Raw genomic sequence first — 27,203 nt, forward strand, 5'->3', positions numbered from 1 at the left:
AACAATAATGTGAAAACCTGAAAATTGAATCGTTATAACTGATTATCGTTGCATCTGGACTAGAAACTGATCGTCTCTGGTCTGGAAACTCTAAAAACTGATAGTTATAAGCAGTACATCATTATACAAATAATGAGGTGTCATCGTAAGTGGATTGCGTCATGTCAACTTGCAGTAAAATTTTTAGAATTAAACTGTGGCTATTATGCAAGAGTACGTGTTAGACGGCGATGTCCTGACAACCTGCATTCCTCATTTGTGCTTTCTTTTCCCTCAAATTTGAGATTGAAGAAAGGATACATGCACGCAGCAAAAAGATTTATATATCACCTCGTTTAGGTATAGCTGCACACCTCTGTAGGGTTAACTTTATGTCAAATCCATAGTTTACTTGCCACCCGAATATAAGCATTGACTTTTCTAAGGCCACAGTCCATAAATACTATTAGTTAAGATTAACTGAGCTCAGAAGTGGACAAGTGGAAGCTTGGGAAGAACCTTCCCGAGTTGAACTCGGTTTTTGCTAAAAGCTTGGTTTAAGAGTAGTGAAAGGCTTGGAGGAAGGTGCAGCGACGATTTGATATTCAATTAGAAAATAATCGGTCAAAACAGCTAGTATTTACTTTGAACTTAAAATCCACTATTTGCACGTGCCTAATTACAAGGTGGAGCCCTGCTTCGTACGTCCAGCCGTGATTGCCCTTTGTTAAACTGCGAAATCGCGGCCACGCCTTTCTGCCATTCTTCGATTCTAGAATGTATGCATCTCAAAGCATCTTCCCGTGCTGCCATTTTGAACTGAAAGCTCTTATTGATTAGTTCATGGAATAGAGCCAGAAAAGATTTTTTTCTAAAATAAGGAAAAAATTGGTATAATAATACCTGAAAAATACCTGACATGGCTTACATTGCCTATGAGTAAAAAAGAAACCTTTAAAAGGCACCCAAGCGTGTTTGGTGCACTACCCTCCACTGAAGTCTCCTGGTCCGTCTTTGGTAACTACTAAGTGTGTACGACGACCTTGTTTACACAGGAGTTTTGGGGTTGCTCTAAATAATGCATGTGGCATTGCTAATCATGGGACACAACATAAAATGTGTCGAGACGCTGTAACAATAATTTATAATTGCATCTTTTATTCCTAGTTGTGTCGGTTTCAATACCTGAGGGCGGGATCTCAGGATGATGTCATGGACAAGGGAGTGCAACTCTGTTGGCAGCCACATGGGCACAAAAACCTGCGATGATGTCTACATCTGTGGTTCATATGTTGTAATAAGAGAGGACAACGAAGCCACCATGACGTCGTAGTCTTGGACCCATGTGATCACCGCCATATTTGTGCACCCTGGTCTGCGTCGTCATCCCGAGACCCCAACTCTCGGCAGTCGAGACCGACACCACTAAGTAGAAATGACACAATGATAATCTGTTCGCGGCATCTAGGCATACTCTATGTTGCATTCCATGATACAAAATGCCATATACTTTATATTGAACAAAAAAAAACATTTTATGTTTTTTATTCATTTTTAGACATGTTGCATTCCAAGCGGCAGTGAGAGACAATCGGAAATGGTGTCGAACTAAACATTCCACAGAACAGGCGTTCTAATGAACCGACATCGATGCTTTTCCCTTGCTCCAGAATGCGGTGTCAATGTACTGTCGTCTGGGCTTTGCCCTCAAGAAGAACAAGGATGTCTCGAACCTCGACCCTTCCTGGTTGACCGTCAACTCCAAGAGCATCAAGTGAGTTTGTTAGACCCAGTCACCGATTGGTTTTTTGGATTCCTCATAGAATGTATGTGTAACAATATCGATTTTCAAGCCAAAGAGATTGGCTGCATCCGTGTTTTTACTACTGTCAGCACCTCAAGTGCCTGTCCAAGTGACAACGTCATACCACAACTTTGCTTTATTGTTTTCATATTTATGCTACTCTAGTAGTACTACTGTGTACAGTGAAACCCGTTTAGAACGAACTCACGTACAGCGAATTATTATTGATTTTGAACTCGAGGAAAATTTAAATAAAAATGGATGTAAAAAGTATGTTTTATAACGAACAACATATTGGCTATATTGAACTTTTTCCCCCGGGAAGGCTTCCATAAATGGGCAAACAATCGTCTTCTAGCCTGTCCCTTCCCCAAAAAGAGAAGTAGGAAAGAAAGAAAATTCAAAAACCTCAAGTTGCCAACAAAGTTGAGCGAAGAGAAGCGGTCCAGAAAAGGGGGGGGGGGGGGGGGGGAAGGGGGGGGGAGCTAAAAAATACCCTGCAAACACGCAAAAAAAAAAAAAAAATCTTTTCATTTCAAAGCGTTTGCCCACGAGGAGGAGCGATTCAGAGGGAGAGATAAGCAAAAAAAATAAACTGCACACAAAAAAAATGTTTTTAGCGCGTTGTTACAAGGCAGAAGTGAAGAGATGAGAAAGAAAGAGAGGCTCTCGCCTTACAACGAACTCATCATGGAAGTTCGTTGTAAATGTTTTTTTGCTATATCGAACTGATTGTAGCGTTTCCTGCTGTTCGTTATAAACGAGTTTGACTGTACTCCAATCTCTCTAATAAAGCAATCTTGTATTTCTAAAGCTTTGCTACATCTGTAGATTTGTAAGTACCTTAAAACTGCTTGTGCAAGCGTTACCGGCTCAGCTCTCATTACCAATGTAGTCCTTGTCCGGGTTTGTTGCCACCGGATTTGCTTGGTGCACATCTCGGTGAAATGCGGCGACATTGGTAGCGATGACTTTAATTTAGAGCACATGATGATGTACCAATATAGAAAAAATTGGCTTATTATTGAGGAGTTCTTCCGTGTTTTATAGTGTTGTGCGAATATTTGAAATTTCGAATAGTAGTTTAGAATACAATACACTAATCAATATTCGCTTCGAGATGAACTTCGATATTCAAATTTTTCTAAGTGTTGATTGCGGTGTTTTAGCCGCGTGGAGTGCGCTTCTTACCGAGCAGAGGTGCACTGCGGAGAAGCAACACCTGCGGAAGCGAGTTCCGCTGGTGTTGCTTTTCCACAGTGCACCGGTGCTCGGTAAGAAGTGCACTCGACAGGCTAACACGCCGCGATCAACGCTTCAAAAAAGTATGAATATCGCAATTGTGTGCTTTGTAGAAAAGCGTACACTTTCAAAGCGGGATAGTGCACTCGCGCACTTGCTGTATTTAAAAAGAAACAAACTTTTAAAGTTGATATCTACATTGCTGTAAAATTTTTAAAATTAAACTGTGGCTGTTATGCAATTAAGTATATGTTAGGCAGAGATGGGGGCCCTGACAACCTGCGTTCATCATTTGTAATTATTATTATTGTTATTTATTTTTTAATTCTAGATTGGAGAAAAGCAATTTGCACATAGCAAAATTTATAACTCCCTTTGATCAGATATCGCTGGGCATCTCTGTAGGTTGAATTTTATGCTGAATGCATCGTTTACTTGCCATCCCAATGTTGGCATTGTACTTTCTGAGGTCACAGTCCATAAATATAGCTGAATTGAAAGAACTTACCGTAAAATACCGAGCAAGTGCCCACTCAAAGTTTGGAGACAATCGCAAAAAAATGGAGGATGGGCGCTTAACCGGCCATCAGTTTTACATACAAATGTATGGTCTGTATTTTCTCAGGGCCGATGCCCGGTATTCTATGGTAGCTTAGAAATGGACAAGTGGAAGCTTGGGAACAATCTTCACGAGTTCAGCTGGGTTTTCTTTTAAGCACGGTGAAGTTGTGAAAGGCTCAGAGACTCTATTTGATAATCAATTCAATCATAAAAGAGAACACCAAATCGAATACTATTTCATATTTGCTTCGAACTTAAAATCCTCTTTTCGCACGTGACGGCAGTGTTTTATCGCCGGGTGTTTTTTTGTGGCATTTAATTTTTAAGGGCCCACGTTTCGAGAGACGAACGGCTCGCAAACGCGGCGCTCTTTGTGGCAGGTCGAACACGAGGGAGGTGGAGGAGTTCATGTCGGTGCTTCACACGGAAGTGGAGAAGGAAGGGAGCCTCGTGGGGGAGCCCAACCCCTCTCCGGACTCTGCGAGCCTCGACGAATCCGGTCAGTGAGGTGCAAGAACAACCGGCTGGCCCATGCTGTTTCGGATTCTCACTCGGGGTGGCCTCGGTCCCCATTATGGTCGTGGTTTGGATGAGAATGGCAGGAAGGTACTTCCAGCTGTACCACCGCCAGAACAAGCTTCCCACCTTCGGTAACACTGCGGCATATCGCGCGCCTCGAGCGTGGACGCGCAGCAGAGGCGGGGCGAAGGGCGACGAGCATTCGCTGGTGGCCCGACTTTGGAAAGAAACGCCCCAGCGTCCTCCACCTGTCGGTGGCCACGCTGTACGATCGAAGTTTTTTTGCGTCGGCATGTTAGGGTGCTTAGATATCTCGGGTCTTTTTTAGGACGCCAACCAACGTTTTACTAAAGCTGATCTCGGGCACGAGTGCTGCTTTCATAATCAATTTGAAATAAATTTTTGGTAGGGTACAGTGTTGCACGTGAGGTGGTCATTCCCGAATACCCGTTTACACAAGCCACGTATGCAGGAGGTTTCTTTTTAAACATTTTTATCGCCGAGACACTTTGGGAGGTTACGTACACGTTGTAACAATGTTGCAGTTTTAGTTCTTTGACAACGCATCAATCGCAACTCCCAAATTGCAGTGTCAATGGTGTCTCCATTTCTTTTCTCGTGGAACATAGTTTATTTTTTTATGTATGTGCGAACGATTTATTTAGGGATATTCTTTTGTTTTTATAAGAAATCATTGATTGAAATAGTTGCCGACCGCCTCTTCGTGCGCCGCTGTCGGCGTCGCTCTTTATTTTATTTTCTGACCCTATTTTCCACGAGAGTTTGAGCGCACTCGTTGATGTGTGTCGTCTTGCTACAGCATCCCAAGACTTGTCCGTGGGGAACCGGGTGAAGCGGATTGGGTTCCTATTCGACTCTAACCTCACCGCTTTCCTCATGATGGGGAACCTGTCCCTGGTGAGTGAGGCCTGCCAAAGTGAAGCTGCTCTCGCTTTGTTGGTTTTCACGCTGTGGTTCCTGCGGGCCAGTAACGTCTGCTGCCCAATGTGCGAAGCGCTTGGCAATTGCCTGTAGGCAGCAGTTGAAACAGATTCTGAGCGTTGCACCACTGACGTCGTCGAATTTTCCTTTTTAAAGCTCTTATTTCTGTCCTTTCCCCCTTTTGCTATAATCAGTTGCCTTTCCTTTCTGTTCTGCCGAGTTGGAAACTACGCAAGCTTTACTGAGGTCACCTTTGCGCCTTATTGCACTTACGTGTTAATGCAGACGTGCAAATGCACGCCTATAGCTGTCCACGCACGAAAAATACTTTGCTCAGTGCCCAATGTGTTGGTACACATTGGGCATTTTGAAGAACATTCTTTGAGAGTGCCAGCTTTTAAGGATAAAAGCTCTGGCAAATGCTTCTATTGTGAAATGTGTTTTATGGGACGTTTCCTATGAGAGAATTATCACAAAGAAGCATCATAACGACCGTCATAGCTAGCGTCATAGGGAGCGTTACAGACGTTAAGGCCGGGCTCGAACTTTGGTCGATGCGGTGGCAATCAGATATAACCACGGAGCTATTCGAACAGCTGGTCTGGAGGGATAGAAATGATTTTTATTTGAACGCAAACACGCCACCGAGAGCGGCTAGTTTTGGACGAAAGTAATAATTAAAATAAATAAAAATAATTTAAAAAATAAAGTAGAATTCTTTGGAGAGAAAAATATACAAAATAGACAATAAAAAGAATGAAACGTTTAGCACGAACGACACACAGAATGTGGTTTGTGCGGGACAGATTCTGTGCTTTCTGGTCCTTGATCAGCATGGTTGAGCCTGTATAATTTTCTCATGACATTACGTCAGATATGTTGTGTTTTAATGCTTACTGGGATTTCGGAGCCTTTTCTATAGCTCTTATCTTCAACAGACTTTAATAATTTGTGCGTCTTGGTGGTACACAGCCCAAATTCACTTTTTTTTTGTGAACCTTTCTGTCTTTCTTTTGGAGAACTCTGCTGGAATTAGTTATGTGCTTTCTGATTGGTATGATTGCTTGCTTCAAACAGTCTCATTTTTTCAGACGAGCGCTTTTTGCAAAACATGGCAACACGTTTTTTATAGACATTATTTTGAGAAGGAATGCCTGTTACCTCTGTCCACAATATCTATTTTATTTTTGTCGGTTGCACACCTCGATAAACGTGTTTGGCCTTTTAACTTGAAATTGAAGTCTGCTTTCTAAGTGACGAGGAAGCTGCCAAAAAGACGGTGACGTGTTTTGTGATGCAGGGCTTGAAGAGCCATGCTGTGACCATGTTTGAAGTGGGAAAACTATCCGACGAATCGCTGGACAGCTTCCTGATGGAGCTGAAAAAGGTGAGTGACCTCCACCAACCATGCAGCAGATGACCGCTCTTGTAAGCTCGTTCGAAAGCCAACAATCTGAATCTACATTGAAATGTTCCTTCTCGTTTCCTAGCTGGCCAGCATGACAGTAAATTGCCATACTTGTAAAACCCCTGTACAGTGAAATTAGTCCTTTTAGGAAACATCTTCACACTTTTTATCAGTATCTTCACTGTGCGGGTATGCCATATTTCTTTACTATTGTTATGGGCACAATTTATCTTTCATTCAATGTATTCATATCTTTGGCATGTTATAATTTACTATAGAAACGTTTTTCCATATCCAGAAATTATTTAAAAAAAAATATATATATATATATACCGTAGAATACCGCACATCCGCCCATTTCACATTAAGCGCCCATATTCAAATTTCTAAGATATGAAAAAATATGCACAGTATATTTATACGTAAAATTGATGACTGGACAAGCGCCCGTCCCCCATTTTTTCGCGATTATCTCTACATTTTGAGTGGGCGCTTGCCCAGTATTTTACAGTATATATATTTGACGACAGAGGTACAGATAAAGAAGAGGGAGAGTGAGAGGACCTTTTTTATTGTTATTCATTGTCAAAAAGTCGTTGCAATGACGGAATCTCCCCTAAAAGATAATGGAAGAGAATGAAAGCAAACTTTATCCTAAGGTAATTCGTATCTAACAATATCACTGAAATGCCGTGCAGAACCCCAGTATAGTTCTTCACTATAGAAATACATACACATTTCAAATGGGTGTGCTAGTAATAGTATAAACATACTTCAGCCTTGCTGTTCCAATCTTCATATTTTGTTTGTTAATAGCAATACACTCTAAAGAAATGTTTTCTATGCCTGTCTTTTTTTTGTAACCTAGGCGACTGGGGCCTGTTTTTTTTTTCTTCCAAAGTGAATATGATTGCTTTAGTTCAATAAACCCTTTCCGAAAATTAGTCTGGCCACTTTGGTCACTGTCATCTGAGGATGGCTATGTGGTAAAAGCTACTGCTCGTTATAAAGGGTACAACTGTTAGTATCCATCAATCCAGGAACGGCATAGTGTTTGCCATACTAACGTGGCTTTCTAGTTGCTAATGAAACAAGTTGAAGATGCTCCCAAGCCGTTGATGCGAAGCCTACAGATCCGAAATGTTAGTACGATGTGACGTAGGAATTGAATACGAAACCTTCGTAAGCATTCATTTCTAACTCGAGTCCAGTCAATCTGTTGGCAGCGCACAGTTAGCCCTAAAGCCCCTTAATGTGTAGAATTTTATCAAAGAGTCTAGGATGGTTGGGGCTTTGTTAGGACCGATTACATTTTTTTCGCAGTTGAAACTACCAACTAACGGTGATGAGTTGAGAGTTAGTACATACTTGGAAAAAACAGCCTGATCTTAGAGAAGAAACGTAGAAAGAAAACAGGAGCCAAAACATTTGTCTCGTCTCATCTCTCCTGTTTTCTTTATGTTTTAATGCGAAAGCATTAACTGTCCTGTGGAGCGAGCCGACGTCATCATTTTGAAGCGCGCTAAATGGCAGCTTAAATCCTTTCTCCGAGTGAAGCCAACTCCCAGCTATGAAACCATGCAAAAAGCCTAGACAACGGCACCTACCGTAGTTTCTCTTATCCCAAAGAAGCGGAGTAAAGCTGATGGAATTCGGCTTCGGTCTTATTGGCTGGCGCATGTCGACAAGGCTCTCATATGCCACTGCGCGAGTCAGTTTCTACGACTGTTGCTCATGGTGTTGCGTGTCCGTGCCGCGTAAAGCCCCTCGATATGTTTGCGTTTTTCTTGTGCACGAGGCCCGTGTCTCGATCGGCCTTTGGAAGCAAATGGCGGCGCAGCACTGAAATGAGCCGCTTTTGGAAGCAAATGGGTACAGAGCACCCGATTGTGGCATGTGTCTTGCGTGTTTTCACAACAATGGTTGGCGGTGCTTGTAAGCGTGAATTTTATCGAGGGACTTTAGTGCAGCGAGCGCGCCTGTAACACGAAGCGTCCAAGGTCAGAGCTGTGAGGAGAGTTGAGAGAGTGCTCGCACAGCCGACGCAAATACACTGCAAATGAAACACGGGAGCGGAAGAACGGCATGCATGCTTTCGCATTTGCAACTCATACGAAGTGCTTAGGTGTACCTCGCGCCTTTCTTCTTTAGGTTCAAGCTGTTTTCTCCATCCATAAAACTACCAAAAGAGGCCGAGAAAGAACTGCACAATTAAAAACACATTCTCATCTGACCCGTAAAATACTCTGGACCACCGGTTCATTACTGCCGTCAGTACGGCGAAAGTTAAGCTTTGGTTTGAGCCACCAGGTGGCACTGGATTTTGGGAAAGGTCTTGTCTAACGTTATTTTAATGCAGAATGTGTTTTATGAGTTACCATAATATCCCGAGTCATCGCCCACCCCCTAACCGCCTGAAATTCGTTAAAAAAGTGGGGTGGGCCATGTCTCGGTGGGTGAGCACAAACACTTGAAAAAAAGCGGAAAAAACTGCCTATTTTTCTCTGCGTATCTAGCACTGATGCACAAGAGATACATCAAACTCAAAACTCGATTTAGTTTAATTGTTTTATAGAAAAAAAATGCTCACGAAAGAATATTTTACTATAGCGAAGTCCGTTGCTTCCGTACGCGCTAGAAACACCGCCGATCTGCATATAGCACGAACGTTTGTTCCGTGAAAGAATGTCACCATTATGTTCTCCTAGTTAGTAAAAAAAAAAAAAAGAAGGAAGAAAAGTCTACAAGAAAATAGAGAAACCGACCAGGCGCAACGAGCGAGCGAGCGAGCGAGCGGACCAAAGAAGCGACCAAGAGCAATGCTGGGAAAGCGGGAAAGCCGGCGGTCGCGTTGGCAAATACTTTGGCGTCGGGCCAAGTCGGGCGCCTTGTCAATTGCAAGCTCTTGCGCAACTTTCTTGTTTGGTGCGTACATACGTGCGTCCGTGCACGGCGGGCTATCAATGCATGGTTGGGACGCTCTGCAAACGTCTGTGTAGGACGTTCCAGCAAAGCTTTATTTACGCTTTGGCTTTGCCTAAAATATTGCACAACAGCGGTCGCGATGGGCGGGAAGAAGGAGCGGGTTCGCGGTGACCTTACTTCGGCGGAGACAGACTTTGACCTAACACACCGCGGTTACGTTAACAAACTCTTATTTTGTTATCTCCATCGTTTTCTTTTCGCACGGATACACGACCACTTTGGGGTCGCTCACGGAGGAAATGCGTTAACAAAAAGAAGTGTCTTTCCCTCCTTCGTTTTACTTTGTCACGGACGTCCTCCAACTGTAAGGTCCGCGGCCGCATCATTCGGGTAGGATGAGTGTTCGCGGATCGCAGAGTCCGCGCTGGGGTATTTGAAGGGGTGGGCGATGACTCGGTGTTTTTTCGGAAATCGATATTGGCCCAAAAAATGGGTTGGGCGATGGCTCGCGGATGGGCGATGACTCGGGATATTACGGTTGTTTTTTATGAAAAGAAATGCTCAGGAACGAGCGTCGGGAACAAGTGTCAGGAATGGTCGAGGAGCGACACAACAATAAAGAGACCGTTGAATGAATTTTGAGCTGGTATAAATGATTTTAGATTGGGATTTTACTAATTTCTCATCGTTCAGTGGGCCAAACGAAAACTAGTACTACACGAGGGTAGAAAACCAAAAGCCTGCTCTTCGGTGCGAAAATTTGAAAACATGGCAAACTATTTCTTGACTAACGTCGACGTTTGGGCTAGTTGGTATTGCCTCCTTTCCCTCGAAAGCTCTCCGCCTTTTCACTGTAATGCATACGCGGTGCCCAAGCACGTCAGTTGAACCCAGCTCTCGTATTGGACACAGGCAGTGCGTCACCCGGACGTCGACGAATATTTGGATTTGTGTTGGATACCAACGAGCGCCATGACGGCACTTACTATTGCTTGCGAGCGGCAAGTTCCAGGGTGTGCTTATAAAGCACGGTGGAAGCTTGGTGGCCTCGCATCCGGGGAAACACTGTAGTCCACTTATAACGATAACGAGAGAATTTGAAAATTAAATCATTATAACCGATTATTGTTGTATCTGGCCTAGAAACGGATCGTTTCTAGCCTAGAAGCTACTCTAAAAACTGATTGTTATAAGCGGTACATCGCTATATGTGATACCGTTATAAGTGGATTGCACTGCACTACGTCACGACCGCGTGATTTCTCATTTCGCTTTTGAGTTGAGGAGGAAAGCTAAGGAGGAAGAACTTGAAAAAGAAAGCATTTAATGGTCCCTTCAGGGTTATATATGAAGTTTATAGGATACATAAAGCTCAAGCCTTCACAGGGCTCGAACATGGGTTGTTCTTCTGCTCTCGATACCCGTTCATTTTGTCACAACATCCCTCCTCTCTTTATCTCTCGCTCTTGTAAACTCCCAAAATATTTTTCGACAGGTGGGGGACGCGGGCGAGGGAGAGGCGCAGCGCTACTTCGACCACGCGCTGACGCTTCAGGACACGGTGCGGTTTTTGCGCAACAATGCGTCCATCTCGCCCGAGGGCCCTGCGGCGGGGGAGGCGGCAACGCCCACCTCAGGGCTGGGCCTCGACCTCGTGCGCTGCGAGAGTCTGCAGAACCTCGATGCGGAGACGTGCGCCCGGCTGCTCAACAAGAACTACGCGTGAGTGTGCACCGGGCATCATAGTTGTGCCCCTCGACTTTGGCCCCTGAGCTTGAGTTGCACTCTTGTGTGTCGGGACGCTTCCGCGTTGCATTTTGTAGAGAGCAAGGTTTGGAAGCTGAGAAGTGGAGTTTCAGTTAAGGGAGGACGCTACCCCAAAGGGTCCACTTTTGAACTTTCGGCTCAATATGAATGAAATTGACAATATATACTGGCACTTGCAAGGCAGAATTTAGTGAAAAGTTTCATCTGTGTACCTGAATTGTTTAAGAAATTGTAGTGTTTTTTATCAGGAGCACACTGATGTTATTTAGGAAGACTCTCACTAGAAAATTGATGTAATAACCAACGTTTTTCTTTACTAGATGTGCAGCAGAATGCCTGGAGAGTGCAGCTGTGAAAACAAAGTTCCCAAAAAGTAATTTATTTCATGCTAACATCACGCTGAAAAATCATATAAATTTCTTGCCTTTTATCTTGTTGATAAAATCTTAACGTATTTTATAAAAGACATCCGCAAAGTAAAAAAAAACAATGCCGCAGCTGCATTCTCCACTAAATTCCACTGAAGAAAAACAACGAGTGAGTCTTTCCTTTTGTAAAAGGGTATTCACTTGGGCTTTTCCGTTGTCCCGTTATCAAACAATAGTTTTCCAAAAGTGAAATTTATGCCAAAACATGGAACGGAGAAAAACAAGTTCAAATTGCTCAAACCTCTACCTTTTCTTTCTTGTTTTTTAGCATTGATGGACCGAAAATGTTTTTATAAAAAAATAACTATGCTGCATAAACAAATTAAACTTTTTTTCAAATACTCTCTAGGTGTTGATTAATGTAAATATGGCATTCTTCAAAATCAACTTTTTTTGCAGAAATTTTTTTTTTCTGCACTTATATTTCATAGCTTTTAGCATTTTAGTGTCAGAGTCTGGGACGTATCCTCCATGAAGAAGAGCATGCAGTCACCGATTTTACACGCTGCAATCGGTTGCCGATGGCGCACTCTGCGTACAGTCAAGGACTCCGCACAAAGACTAGGTTCTCGCATAAGACATTACTGCTGCCTATAGGCCAGTGGTCGAAATCCTAGTCCCCAGCAATAAAAATGGGAAATAATAATCTCAAATGCAGTGCTGTGCATAAAACAAGGTTTTTGCCTTTTACCACACTCTTGGCATCGGTCTTCTTCTTGGAGCTTTGTGACTGTGCATTTCTGACGTTCTTGCACCACGATATGTGTTAAGGTTTTCAAGAGAATGGAGTCTTGCAAAAAGCGCAGTCCCGCTATTGTGTCATGGCGTCAGTATAAACAAACATGGCGGCACCCGTGGAACAGAGCAAACACTGGTCTATATTCCGTTTCACCCTACGCCGGTCTGCGGCGGACGCTACGAGCCATGCCAGCCAATCCGGCTCCGTGAATGTATCGTGTGATATGTTTTCCGCGCGTCACTGCGCCCCCCCGTCTAAGGTCGCATAACGCTCCTACGTCCTTGGATTGGCTCCGATGGCTGGTGGGGTTTACTGCAGTCGGTCCTAAGGTTATACGTAGTGTGGTACGGTACTTGCCAACATTCTAAACCTCGCCCGTCCTTCTAGGTTGCTGGTTTCGATGGCACCGCTCAGCAACGAGGTGAGGCCAGTTACCAGCTGTACGCCTCCGCACCTGGGACCCGCCATTCCAGAGGTTCGGGTATTTTGGTTGCCTGCCGACTTCCGTAACATAAGAGGCGAAGAAGAAATCCCTCCCATAAAGCCCTCTGCTCGCCATGATTGGTGGCTTTTTCTTCTCCAGCATTCACTCTGCTTAAGCGGGAAATAGAGGAGTGCTTTGTGGGAGTGGCTCTTATGACCTGTCGTTTGAGGTGACGTCAGTTTGCCATTGGTTGTGCCGAAGCGTAGCTTGTGACTGCTAGTTCCATTAATTGTTGACATTATTTTGTTCTGTTTTCTTACGTATGAATTCCTAAACCAGCATTTCCCAAACAGCGGGTCATGACCCCTAGCAGGGTTGTTGCAGATTCACCAAGTGTTGCAAAGCGGGTCACAGTTTAACAGATCACAGCTGAATGTCAGGTCACAGCTCAACATCGAGCTGGAACTGAGTGTTGCACTCTCCAAACTCCACTTGTGTTTTGAGAAACTGTGCTTTAACAAGTGAGCTCGCTTTATTCATTATGTTTGTTTTTTTGTGATGGTTTTTAGGCCAGCTGATTCACTCTCACTATCATAATTGTCAAATCAAATTTCAGAATCACTTTTGTTTACTACTTTCCATGCACTGAAATCGGAGAGCTTGTAGTGTCATATAAAGAGCTTGTAGTGTCATGTATATTTGGGAGGGGGGGGGGGGTTTAACATGGGATACTTTATGTTCTAATGGGTTGCAGGGTAGCAGAGTCCAAGAAGCACTGCCCTAAATGGTGATGCATCTGTTCAGGTGAACTCATCCTGGTTTAAGCTGTTCATCTACTTCGTGTCCGGGCGTGGCCCTCCCTCGCTGCTCGTCTGCAAGGGCACCAGGCTCAGGATGCTGCCCAGCGTTCTACAGGCACGAGATGCTTTCCTTTATGCTCTCGAAGCATTTTATTTCTTAGCCCGAGTCCTGAAGCTCGTAAACACATGAGTTGCTTCTAAGTTTCAGACCCTTGGTCTCATCTGAGCCCACGGTTGTGGTTTTTATGAAATCAAAGACTCTCTGATCTTCTTCTTTCTTCTTCCGATCAGTTGTTGACGAAACCGGGGGAGTAAAACACAACAAAAAACTAGGTAAAACGAGATGCACAATCATACCGTGTGCCTGATAGTTCTTCTGTGCCCCTTTTTAGTGGAGACTGGTGCCTGGTACTGTTGCGAAAAAGGATTTGCACTAATGTGTAGTCCAGAAACTGCATAAAATGTTTCTGCGGTAATGTTCGTGTTTGGCTGAGCCGAGAGTCAAAAGTGTTTTGTGTGTCTACGAACCGTAGGTGTAGCTATCCGGTCTTGACAAGGTGAATGAGGTTGCCCCTCGTGCTTACCTGCACCGCTTTAGTTGAGCCATGCCATTTCATGTATGTAGTCTCGAGGGAGAGTCCCATTCCATAGTCGACCGTTAATACATAGAATATCCATGGCTGGACGGCTTCTTTTTGGTTGTGATAGTGTTGGGTGTGATGGATATGGTAAACAAGGCCTCCAGGAAAGTTTCTGGGCTGGGGAGAGCTTTTCTTGAGTTCAGGTTTTCTCGTCAAACTCCGCCTAGTGTTTCTTTCTTCTTTTCCTCAGGACCACGACAAGCTTCTAGTCACAACGTGGGGTCACGACCCGGGGACTGTTCCCACATCATGCTCCCTGATCACCCTCAACGATGCCCTCACTCACTCTGCTGTCCTCATTCAGGTACGAGGCCGTTCGCTACACTTGCGTCTGCAAGCCGGAAGTCTGGCAGACAAGCGCGTAGTGTATGGAAGTTTAACAAACGTAAGTCTAACGGTTGAAAATTCAACAAAGTATAATGTTTGGTAGACAAAAGCTTCGCTGCAAGTGGCAACAGAATCGCTTGTAGCATTTGTGAGGCAGTTTTAACGACATAGTTTCATTCGAGCTGCCTCGCAAACGCTGCGAGTCGCGACTAAGCCATGTCTATATATTGCCGTGGGCATGATACGCCCCACCGTTCATCCAGAAAATTTGCATACACTCTTGCCGCAGGCATAAACGATAAAAAGGCCAGAATGACCTTGCCTAGTCAGTCTCCCCCTAGCTCTTTCCCAAACATTCTAAATCGAATATGCGAGATGACAAGCTCAGTAGATACAAAACCGAGTGCCGTATTACTGATTCTCTGGCGATGGCCAGTTGTTACGCTGATGCCCCATCGCTTGCTGCTGCCACCGTCAACGCTCGCTGGTGCTTTCTCGACGTGCATTCTTCATTTTCTGGTTTCTGGCACAACTTCGGCCCCCTTAATTCTTTAGTTCATTTCGTTTTCTCTCACCTGATTGTCTGTCATTCGTAACATTATTAAGTGCTAAAAATATATTTAAAATTTTCATTTTTTTTTGTGTGTCAGTTTTAGTGGCCATTATCAGAGTGAACAAAGCATTGTGCTACTTTTCATCGGTATCCTTTTATTTCGTGCATTACCTTGCATCTTTTGTAATGTCACAGTAATGTCACATCCATTTCACAGCCGTCTGAGCAGCTCAAAAGCAGTCAGCAGCCATATTCATTATTCAATACCTACCGTAATATCCTGACTTTGGTGAAAATAAGGACTGGGTTAACTTTCGGTGTAAAATGCTATTTCTGGATTATGCGTTCCTGCCAAACTTATTGTCGTGGTGAGGGGCAATGAAGCAAAGATGACTGTACTTCCCAGTCAGGAATTTTCCGTTATATCCCGCCATAGCTGACTAAAAGAAAATAGCAAATCAAGCCAGGAACGGGTGGGTTACCTTTTGAAGTGGGGCATTTCTCGGGATTTTACAGTAGTTTGTTTTAAAATCCTACAGTGAAATAAAGAAAGCAATTTCTAGTACCCCTAAACTGGCACATGAAGTTGGCATCTTTCAGCTGATATGGAAATGTTGTAGCCAGCAGAGACACTTTCTTGGAGCAGCCATCAGTTGGCAGAAGACTGCAATATGTGAAGGAGTAGGGCCTTAAAGATATTTTAATGCCAAGTTCTGCAACTCGGAGTTTCACCTTAGAACGATTGCGGGGTTGTCAATACAAGTGAGCTCAGAAATGTTGTCACATACCATGAAATATTGACCTCTCAACCATCCTCTGTTGAGTCAGCTGTACCACCAAAAAAGGTTTTTTTTTGTTTTTTTTTTTTTTTCAATGCAATAATAGACTATATGTCACCAAATGCACGGCCCCCGCCCAAATATAGCTGTGGCAGTCCGGTTCAGCTGCCGAAGTTTTGGAACAAACCGAGTCTCCACCTAAATGTAGCGATGGCGATCTGGTGCGGTGTCGAAGTTTCAAAACGAACCGTCTCTGCCCAAATGTAGTGGTCTGGTCCAGCTGCCGAAGTTTCAGAACAAACCTAGTCTCTGCCCAAATGTAGCGATTGCAGTCCGGTCCAGCTTCTGAAGTTTCAGATAAAACCGAGTCTCCGCCCAAATGTAGCGGTCTGGCCCAGCCGCCAAAGTTTCAGAACAACAGTTTCTGCCCAAATGTAGCGGTTTAATCCAGCTGCTGAAGTTTCAAAACAAACCTAGTCTGCCCAAATGTAGCGATTGCTGTCTGGTCCAGCTTCTGGTTTCAGAATAAACCGAGTCTCCACCCAAATGTAGCGGTCTGGCCCAGCTGCCAAAGTTTCAGAACAACCAGGTCTGCCCAAATGTAGTGGTTTGGTCCAGCTGCTGAAGTTTCAGAACAAACATTCTCCACCCAAATGTAGTGGTCCGGTCCAGCTGCCACTTTGAGAACAAAACAAATCCGCCCATACATATCAGTCCGGTCCAACTGCCAAAGTTTCAGAACAAACCCAGTTTCCGCCAAAATGTGGCAGTTCGGCCCAGCCGCCAAAGTTTCAGAACAACCGGGTCTCTGCCCAAATGTAGCGGACCAGTTCAGCTGCTGAAGTTTCAGAACAAGCCGAGTCTCCGCCGAAATGTAGCAGTCCGGTCCAGCTGCCAAATTTTTGGAACAGTCTCTGCCCGAATGTAGTGGTCCGGTCCAGCTGCCAAAGTTTAACCGAGCCTCCGCCTAAATGTAGCAATGGCAGTCTGGTGCAAGTGCCAAAGTTTCAAAACAAACCGAATCTCCGCCTAAATGTTGCGGACCGGTCGAGCTGCTGAAGTTTCAGAATAAACTGAGTCTCCGCCCAAATGTAGCGGTCCGGTCCAGCCGCCAAAGTTTCAGAACAACCGAGTCTCTGCCCAAATGTAGTGGTTTGGTCCAGCTGGGGAAGTTTCAGAACAAGCCGAGTCTCCGCCGAAATGTAGCCGTCCGGTCCAGCTAAAGTGTTTCGAAACAAACAGTCTCCGCCCATATGTAGTGGTCCGGTCCAGCTGCCAAAGTTTCAGAACAAATCGAGTCTTCGCCTAAATGTAGCAGTGGCAGTCTGGTGCAGCTGCCAGTTTCAAAACAAACCGAATCTCCGCCCAAATGTTGCGGACTGGTCCAGCTGCTGAGGTTTCAGAATAAACTGAATCTCTGCCCAAATGTAGCGGTCCGGTTCAGCCGCCAAAGTTTCAGAACAACTGAGTCTCTCCCCAAGTGTAGCAGTTTGGTCCAGCTGCCGAAGTTTCAGAACAAACATTCTCCACCCAAATGCAGTGGTCTGGTCCAGCTTCCAAAGTTTCAGAACAAACATTCTCCACCCAAATGTAGTGGTCCAGTTCAGCTGCCAAAGTTTCAGAACAAACCGAGTCTCCGCCTAAATGTAGCGATGGCAATCTGGTGCAGGTGCCGAAGTTTCAAAACAAACCAAGTTTCTGCCGAAATATTGTGGTCCAGTCCAGCTGCTGAAGTTTCAGAACAAACCTAGTCTCTGTCCAAATGTAGTGATTGCAGTCCGGTCCAGCTTCTGAAGTTTCAGAATAAACGGAGTCTCCGCCCAAATGTAGCGGTCCGGTCCAGCTGCCGAAGTTTCAGAACAAACCTAGTTTGCCCAAATATAGCGATTGCTGTCCGGTCCAGCATCTGAAGTTTCAGAGTAAACTGAGTCTCCACCCAAATCTAGTGGTCTGGTCCAGCTGCCTAAGTTTCAGAACAACCAAGTCTGCCCAAATATAGTGGTCCGGTCCGGCTGTTGAAGTTTCAGAACAAACCGAGTTTCTGCCTAAATATAGCGATGGCAGTCTGGTGCAGCTGCCGAAGTTTCAAAACAAACCGAATCTCTGCCCAAATGTTGCGGACCGGTCCAGCTGCTGATGTTTCAGAACAAGCCGAGTCTTCGCCGAAATGTAGCAGTCCGGTCCAGCTGCCAAAGTTTCGAAACAAACAGTCTCCGCCCAAATGTAGTGGTCCGGTCCAGCTGCCAATGTTTCAGAACAAACCGAGTCTCCGCCTAAATGTAGCGATGGCAGTCTGGTGCAGTTGCGGAAGTTTCAAAACAAGCTGAATCTCCGCCCAAATGTTCCGGACCGGTCCAGCTGCTAAGGTTTCAGAATAAACCGAGTCTCCGCCCAAATGTAGCGGTCCGGTCCAGCCACTAAAGTTTCAGAACAACCGAGTCTGCCCAAATGTAGTGGTTTGGTCCAGCAGCCGAAGTTTCAGAACAGACATTCTCCACACAAATGTAGTGGTCCCGTCCAACTGCCAAAGTTTCAGAACAAACCAAGTTTCCACCCAAATGTAGCGGTCTGGTCCAGCCACTAAAGTTTCAGAACAACTGAGTCTCTGCCCAAATGTAGCGGACCAGTCCAGCTGCTGAAGTTGCAGAACAAGCCGAGTCTCCGCCGAAATGTAGCAGTCCAGTCCAGTTGCCAAAGTTTCGGAACAGTCTCCGCCCAAATGTAGTGGTCCGGTCCAGCTGCCAAAGTTTCAGAACAAACCGAGTCTCCGCCTAAATGTAGCGATGGCAGTCTGGTGCAGCTGCCGGTTTCAAAACAAACCGAATCTCCGCTCAAATGTTGCGGACCGGTCCAGCTGCTGAGTTTTCAGAATAAACTGAGTCTCCGCCCAAATTAGCGGTCCGGTCCAGCCGCCAAAGTTTTAGAACAACCGAGTCTCTGCCCAAATGTAGCGGTTTGGTCCAGCTGCCGAAGTTTTAGAACAAACATTCTCCACCTAAATGTAGTGGTCCAGTCCAGCTGCCACTTTGAGAACAAACTAAGTCTGCCCACTCGTAGTGATAGCGGTCCGGTCCAGCTGCCAAAGTTTCAGAACAAACTGAGTTTCTGCCCAAATGTAGCGGTCTGGTCCAGCCGCCGAAGTTTCAGAACAACAGAGTCTGCCCAAATGTAGTGGACCAGTCCAGCCGCTGAAGTTTCAGAACAAGCCGTGTCTCCGCCGAAATGCAGCGTTCCGGTCAAGCTGCCAAAATTTCGGAACAAACAGTCTCCGCCCAAATGTATTGGTCCGGTCCAGCTGCCTAAATTTCAGAACAAACCGAGTCTCTGCCTAAATGTAGTGATTGCAGTCTGGTGCAGCTGCCGAAGTTTCAAAACAAACCGAATCTCCGTCCAAATGTTGCAGACCGGTCCAGCTGCTGAAATTTCAGAAAAAACTGAGTCTCCACTCAAATGTAGTGGTCCGGTCCAGCTGCCAAAGTTTCAGAACAAACTCATCTTGTTCTAAAGTTCTAAGCAATTTTCTGAAACTTTCAATGGGAAAATGGAGCCCTTTCCTGGTAGTTGATGCCACTCACCTCCATGTATTCACAGGCTTTGTCAGCCACCATTTCCCCTTCGCGGACATTTTTGAAGATCACTTATAACTTTTAATTAAGATAATGGTTTGTTCTGAAACTTTGGCATCTGGTCCGGACTGCAAGCACTATTTTTTGGGCGGAGACTGAGCGTCTAGCGATGCATAGTTTACTTTTGCGGCAAGAAATAACACTAGATTTTATTTCCGGAAAACATTAGTTGGACTCAAAGAAGCACTCACCTTCGGTTATCATTCTAATTATCGCATTACTTCAGGCAGTTGCTCATTTGTATTTTTGGTTATTTGAGGCACCACGGTGCCTTCCCAAAACTGTTTGAGAACATGGGGCCGGTTTTGAAAATAAGCTACAAGCTACAAAAAAAATACAAGAAACATAATAACTACTGTTGTTGCAGCTAACAGTGCTCCATTAACAAGAAACAATTGCAGAAGAATATGATGTGATTAAAATACAAATATTTTAGCTATTAGTAGAAATGGTTTATAGCATTGCAAAACTAGGTAGGGTCATCAATGGTCACAATGTCGGATGGCAGATCGTTTCATCCAGTCTATGATGGACTGCGGGAAAAAAAGATTGGTTAAAGTAATTAGTGTGACCGGTGATCTGCGACACATGGCATGAGTGGCTTAGACGGGACGATGATCTGCTAAGAGGAAGGAGTAGTGAAGAACTGAGTATTGGGTGAGAATGGTAAACTTCATGAAATAGATTTAAACGTGTTATTTTACAATGTACATTGAGAGTTGGAACATCCAGCTGGTGCTTCAGAGAGGAAACTCTAGCTGTTGGGTGGTAGTCATTAAGGGTAAACCTTGCAGCACGATTCTGAATGGACTCAAGACGACTAAAGAGATAAACTTGGTGTGGGCTACAAATGGCCGATGCGTATTCCGATTTTAGTCAAACATATGTTTCGTATGCCAGTTTTCGTACGCGAGAGGGTGCTGCTCTTAGATTTCGTTTGTTATACCCAAGTGTGTGAGAAGCGTCTGCTGTAATAGATTCAGTGTGGTTATTCCAGGTTAAGTTGTTTGTTAGTGTTGCGCTGAGGTATTTATAAGAAGTCAATTGGTTCAGAAGCAATAAAATACGAAAAGTTACTTGCTTTTTTTTTGATCAGTGAAGCGAACCAGTTTTCATTTCGACAAATTTAATGACATGAGCCATTTGGATCACCAGGCATATATTATAATTAAATCACTTTGGAGCTGAAGATGGTCATTATGAGAATTAATTTTGCGATAAAGGACACAGTCATCCACAAAAAGATGGATGCTAGAAACAATTCGGGTAGGTAAATCATTAATAAATATTAGAAATGTTACTGGGCCAAGCACGGATCCCCATGGAACCTCGGAAGTTACGCCATTACAGTTTGATTTGTGGTTGTTAGCAACAACGAACTGAATATGAGAAAAAAGTCACCTAGGAGGCAGCAAGAGGGTCAGTGCCGAAGCAAGCAAATTTATTGATTAGGCAACGATGAGGAACCCTGTCGAAAGCCTTCGAGAAATCAAGAAATATAGCATACGTTTGGCTTAGTGAGTCAGCATTTGTGAATAGTTCATGAGTAAACTCGGAGTTGCGTTTCGCTCAAAAATCCTTTCCGAAAACGCGGGCTGGTGACTGTAAAAAAAGTTATTTTTCTCCAAGTGCGAAATAATGTGAGAAAATATCACATGCTCAGGAAGTTTGGACGCAATGCAGGGTAATGACATGGGATAGTGATTGGAAAATAGCCTCTGATCGCCGTTTTTATGGACTGGAAAGACCTTGCCCAGCTTCCAATCCAGTGGTAAACAACCTTGCTGCAATGACTGAGAAAAGATCCACTTCAGACACTCACTAGATATAACTTTGGTGTTACTAAGAATTTTCGGGTTAATATTACCACGACCACAAGATAATGCTAGTTTGAACCCTTCTATGAGGCGAAGTATTCCGTCGGGAGAAACGTCAGTGGGAGACATGGGTGAAAAGTCCAACAAGGGCGAATATAGCATATCATTGACATTTTCACTGGTGAACACAGAAGAGAAATAATTATATAATACAGTGGCGCAATGAAGTTCAGAAACGGCGACTCTATTTTCATTGTGAAGTCGTACCGAATTAGTGCTATCTCCAGAAGAAAATATTTTCCAAACTTTTGGGGAATTGTACAGAAAGGTTCTCGGTAGGTTCAGAAAGAAGAATTTTTGTACGGAAGTTGACTTTTTTGGGTAGTGTCCCCCCTAAAAGGATTAGCATCGCCGAATCAAGACAAAGGATGGTTTGCCACCAGGCTGACAGTGCATCGAGCAGTAGAGAAGGACTTGTTTGTCGACATCCTTGTACTTCCGCTTGCTCGACACCATAGTTTCTTTAACCGCAACAAGCAGCTGCGGATCGGCAAATAAGTAGTTTTTTTTCTCTCACAATTACACGGCGGAATAGCAGTTGTTTGGGGGAAGGTGGTGCGTTTTTTCTCATTTGTGCCTCGATAAACAATATAGAAAATATGAGCTGCTAATCCTTTCAACATTGTTGCGCCGTTTCTTTAAGGGAGGACACTACCTGGGAATGTAAACTTTTGAACCAGTCACTCAATCGGCGTGAAATATGCGGGTGGTGTTTGTAGGGGCATGCAAAGTTTCAGCTCTGTGAACCAATTTTATGAGGTACTATACCCCCAGGACGAAGTAAAGCATAGCTTGGCATGCGATCTGCTCAGCGAATCTATCGAATTAAGAAATGATGTTTGATAATCACATTTTTTTCTGGTGGAATGCATACGGGAATACCTGTGCCGGTTACAATGAAAAGTAATGCAAAATCTAAGCTCATAGTAGCTGGCTCCATGTCGGTGTTTAAGCCGCAAAAATTAAGTCTCTCCGTAGTTTCATATTGAAACTATGGATTTATTAAGTGAAATTTACGCCAAAAAATGGAACAGAGAAAAACTCGCTCAAGGTGCTCGAACCTATCATCGGTGGACCCAAAAATAATTAATAAAAAATAACTATGCAGTATAAACAAATGAAACTTTTTATACTCTCTAGATGTTGGCAGATATAAATACCTAATTTTCCAAAATTGAATTCTTTTTTTTTTTTAATTTTTTTTTCTGTGGAGTGTCCCCCTTAACAGTTTCTATAACTTCTGGAGAGCTAGTAAGGACAAGATTAAGAATATTATCACCATGAGTAGGCCGATCAACAACTTGAATGGGGTTGAAGTTCAAGCAGTTATTGAGAAATTCTTTAGCGTGACTCGACCCGCCTGTGGTATAATTAGCCCAGTCAATGTTTGAAAAATGTAAGTCATTGAAGATTAGAAAATGCGCTTTCAGATAAAGGCCCTGGATTTGAAGCAAAACAGAGTACTGTTTGCCTCAATAATCCCCGATTTGGCACCCAATAACATGCAGCCTAAATGCCGACCTAACGCAAACAAACACAGCCTCTACGTCAGGGCAGGTTCAAACACAAAATGAGGAAACACATTTTTTTTTTTATCGCTTTAAACGCTCCCCTTCCTTGTCGCTCAGGCCTATTACATCAATAAACATCAAACTGCAATTCACAAGGCAAAGTTGCCCTGTTGTCAATTCAGGTTTGAGCCAAGATTTCGTTAGAATGACAATGCTAAGTTGTTATCACAAATTAATGCACTTAGTTCTTCCTGCTTAGGCGTGACGCTGCATAAATTTATATGTAGCAAATGTAGATTGAACATTTCAATTGCTTCACGTGCACAGCTGGGTGAAGGGGAGTGATGTTAGGAATCTTCCGCTATCTAGAGATTTCAATACCAGGGTTGGAAGTAACGTCATATTTAGGTATAGCAAAGCAGATTTTGAACGTTTCAATCTGCAAACGAGCGAACAAAAACAGTTATGATAAATCTTTCCTTACGACATACTCAGAATCCTTTAGCTTAAAGGGACACTGACAGGGTATTTATGCTCGCCGAGGTTTTTAGTTGTACGTGACATATGAGAGCTCAACTACCCAGAACAGAATTTGCGGCTCGAAATTCGGTTTCTTTCCGCCCGAAAACCGCCGATCAAGAACTGGCCGGTTCGAGTCTCGCTCACTCTCTTTTCCGCAGTCACGGGCCGTCTTCTAAGGTATCGATGCGACCACCAAATTGAATCAAAGTCGTGGGTCACTGAAAGCACACACTCAATATTAAAAATAGAAAAAAATATAAAACCCATTTTTTGTGGCTTCTAAAAAGCAGCAAATACGTTGATTGAAAAAAAAGTTCCACAGACAACCGGAAGCATTCTGTGCGTGCGTCGTTTCGCGTATCGTGGGACTCTCAGGGACGGCGATGGCAGCGGACGACGGGCATAGGACCTCTATTTCAGAACTGTCGTTCGCGGTACCGGCGAATTTTGTCTGCCTTTAAAAGAGAAATTTGGGACTGGTCAAAAGAATTGGTATTCATCCCGTACGACACGCCCGACCACCAAGCCGATTTGCACGAAGACGTCGCCGAGCCGTCGCTCCCTTCTCGTGGCTGAAGACATCGCTCGCGCAAACGTCAAGCGCGACGTGTCTACTTCGAGTGGAATATGCACGCATACGATTTCTTTACTAGGTGAGAATGTCGCGAATGCGTGGTGCATCCCGACTTCGACCCGGGAGTGTTTTTGCTAGAGGAAAATCGGCAGCAAACTTTCCAACTTACAGTTTATCGGCTGAATTATTACTAAGGAAAGAGATACCCCATTTTCGAGATGCACCAGTAGCTCAGTGGGAAAGACGTCCCCTTCACACGCGGTAGGACCTGGTTCGATCCCCCGTGAAACATTTTTTTTTTCTAAATATTTTCTGATGTCTACATTTCTTTTTTTTTTTACAATTATTACTGAAGAAACAAAAAAAAAAAAGAAACAAATGTTGTGGACGACACGTCGCTGAATTAAATGGTATGGGATTTCCTTTTTGACACCTGCGAACTCAATGTAATCACTTTCCACAAAATGCAAGGAGCATATATGAATCAGCGTCCGCTTTCCGAGGTGCCCGTAAATGGTCTACAGGAATTGCAGCCAGCCATTGGTCCCGATCCCGCTGATCTTTCGGAAACTCTGTCGCACAATGCAACTTCTGTTTCGGACGCGGGACATGTGAGCCAGCTCTTCACGCAACATCTTGGGTGTATTCTTTTCGGAGCCGATGAAAATTCACCACGGGCACTCACTACTCATCTCCAACTCCTCAATGTACAAAACAACTCATCTTGGAGTACAGAACAACGAGCGGAACATACATAACTGCAAAAGAATCCCACGGCGAGCAGTTCCCATACGCCGCATGTCGTCTGCTACCGGGAAGGAGAAAAAAAAGAAAAAAAAAACACACGGTCGGGTGCAGCCACGTGACTTCCGCCACTCCACTCTCTTCTCTCCACTTCTCCGACCTCCGTCGGGTTTCGGTTTCGGTTTCGAGCAGTTGCGTCTTTTGGCTTTATTAAAAAAATACGCTACTCTGTTGCAAAATATTAATTGGGTAGTCCTCCGACACCATAATGAAGCGCCTGGCAAAAAATTAAAAAAAAATTTTGGGGGGTGTCAGTGTCCCTTTAAAGCCCGAAGAGAGGATGTTTTTTCTATCTTTGTAGCGCAGGAACTTGACAATGATGGGTCGATTTTTATCGAGTGAAACCTTTCCAAGCCTACCCGACCGCTCGACGTCGTTCTGGTCAACCTTAATTTCCAGCTGTTGCTCCCAAAAACTCAAAATGCTTGTCTCCGATTGACTCTAAGTTTCAGTTTGCGCGTCACGAATACCAAAGAACAATAAGTTCAATGTCCGGAGTCTGTTTTTGGCGTCATCACACCTTGCGTTAACTTTCAATATGTCGGATGCAACTTTAATGGAAACTTTTGGGTTGCTTGCGCTCCAATGAATGAATGCACTTAGTTCATCTCACATTTCATAATGTAGTAGATGATTCTAGTATTTTCAGTACTGCGACAAATATTGATGAACTGATAGTTCATTTATATGAAGTTCCTTTTATGGTCAGAACAAAACGGCCTTGAAGTAAATACTTGTAAAATGAAAATGATTGTATTTAGACCAGTAAATAAACATATTGATACTGATTATGCTCTTAAAATTGGTAGCAGCCAGATAGAAATAGTAATTAAGCCACCCTAAAATGCTAAGCGTCATTTTTTTGGAGTATATGCAATAGGATCATTATATAGAATTCCTGACTCACAAACTGTCAAAAGTAGCTGGCATTATCGGTCACTGTCGCTCTATTCTGCCTACAAAAGTTAAAATTCAAATATATCATGCTCGCAGATTAACTGCCATTTAATCTATGCACGGCAAAAACTAATAATATCAACAAACTAATGATTATTTTAAAAAAAGCTTTGTTTCATTGCAAATGTTTCATATGACACACATGCCGAACCACGACTATTTTTGAGGTACAATGTCATGAAAATTTCCAGTGTTTATGACTGTTGTTTGTTATTTGCTTACACCTTTTCAACTTGGGAGTTTATTGGTTTTTTGGCAGATCTGGTAAACCATGACTAAATGTGAATCAGTGATTAATGTTCATCACAGAGAATTCTGGAACGTTCCTCATTTCTGTATAAATTACAGTCAAACCCAGATATATCGATTTCAAAGGGGATCATAAAATAGTTGGATATATCAATAATTTAAAATACAAAAATGTGTTAAATTAAGCTCAAGTTGACATTTCTTGGCATCTCTGCTAATACCGAAGGTTGTGACAAACTAGGGCTTACCAAATAGAGCACCCAAGAGCCGCTAAATACGGTAGAGCATATGTGCCAGAGACCGCAAACACCGCTGCACTTACACGGAAACCTCCACACAGCATGAACGACAGAACACAAAAATATTTAAAAAAAAAGGAAAGCAAAACACATAAAAACAATCATAAAAAAGTTAGGCAGGCAACAAAAAAGAAAGCTCACTAAATTCAAACAGCAAAAAAAAAAAAAAAAACGGGCAAAGCAATTACAGCAAAAGAAAAAGGTAAGCAAAGATAAAGCTTTCCAAGTGCGACAATTGCTCAACCGTTGTTGTGAGCACGCTGGACGTGCCGAAGCCTTTTTTCTTTCCTGATTTTATTTTGAGGTTAGGGAGTCATGTAGCATCAGCAGTGTTCGGGGAAAGGGTGCAGGCTTCTGTTCCAACACTCCCTGCTCTCTTGCCATCCTCACTTTTCTTCTCTTTTTTTTTACGGTTCCTTGTTTTTCTTTTTCCACAACTGCTCTTTCGTTGCTGCGTATCTTACCTCGTATCTTACCTCGTGTATACTGGCTTGGCACCTGCGCAATCGGATAGCATGAAAAGCAATGGGCGGGGCCGCCGGGCTTTTTCGCTAGTTCGCTATATCGATTGTCCCCACCATGGGAGTTCGATACAAAAAGACAATGTTCCTATAGTATTACATGTGATTTTCAAGGGATGTTTGGACTGTTTGATATAAACAATAATTCGAAATACCCGAGTGCGATATAACCGGGCTCGACTGTATACACCGCAGTTTCCTGCTCATAACCTAGCTACACTGCTTAACAACATTTGCATGAACCACATTGATATTCACTGTATAGCTAAAAAAAACTGCACTTTTTTGTTTTGTTTAGGTAAATAGAATTGTTTTAGCGGAAATTTTATTGGAATGTTTTCAATTGTTTTGATACAAATTCGTATGAAATGTGTTGAGTGGTTTTGCATCCTTTTTAGAAGTGTTTAAATAGGATTGTTTTTAAG

The 27,203-nt window shown here is 43.6% G+C and overlaps 1 protein-coding gene across 3 annotated transcripts in view; it reads left to right on the top strand.

Moving 5' to 3' along the window:
* LOC8028663 (protein FAM91A1) overlaps positions 1-27,203 on the top strand; it is a 41,108-nt gene that overhangs the window by 7,291 nt on the left and 6,614 nt on the right. For all 3 annotated transcript variants that reach the window (XM_040218829.3, XM_029967197.4, XM_029967199.4), the window contains exons 11-18: positions 1,650-1,753; positions 3,967-4,085; positions 4,926-5,023; positions 6,348-6,434; positions 10,876-11,102; positions 12,702-12,789; positions 13,543-13,653; positions 14,370-14,483. In XM_040218829.3, coding sequence (XP_040074763.1) covers positions 1,650-1,753; positions 3,967-4,085; positions 4,926-5,023; positions 6,348-6,434; positions 10,876-11,102; positions 12,702-12,789; positions 13,543-13,653; positions 14,370-14,483 — 948 coding nt within the window. The remainder of the gene's footprint in view (positions 1-1,649; positions 1,754-3,966; positions 4,086-4,925; positions 5,024-6,347; positions 6,435-10,875; positions 11,103-12,701; positions 12,790-13,542; positions 13,654-14,369; positions 14,484-27,203) is intronic.

This window comes from Ixodes scapularis, unplaced genomic scaffold, assembly GCF_016920785.2.
Source record: "Ixodes scapularis isolate PalLabHiFi unplaced genomic scaffold, ASM1692078v2 PGA_scaffold8__174_contigs__length_109621045, whole genome shotgun sequence".
Classification (NCBI taxonomy): Eukaryota; Metazoa; Arthropoda; class Arachnida; order Ixodida; family Ixodidae; genus Ixodes; species Ixodes scapularis.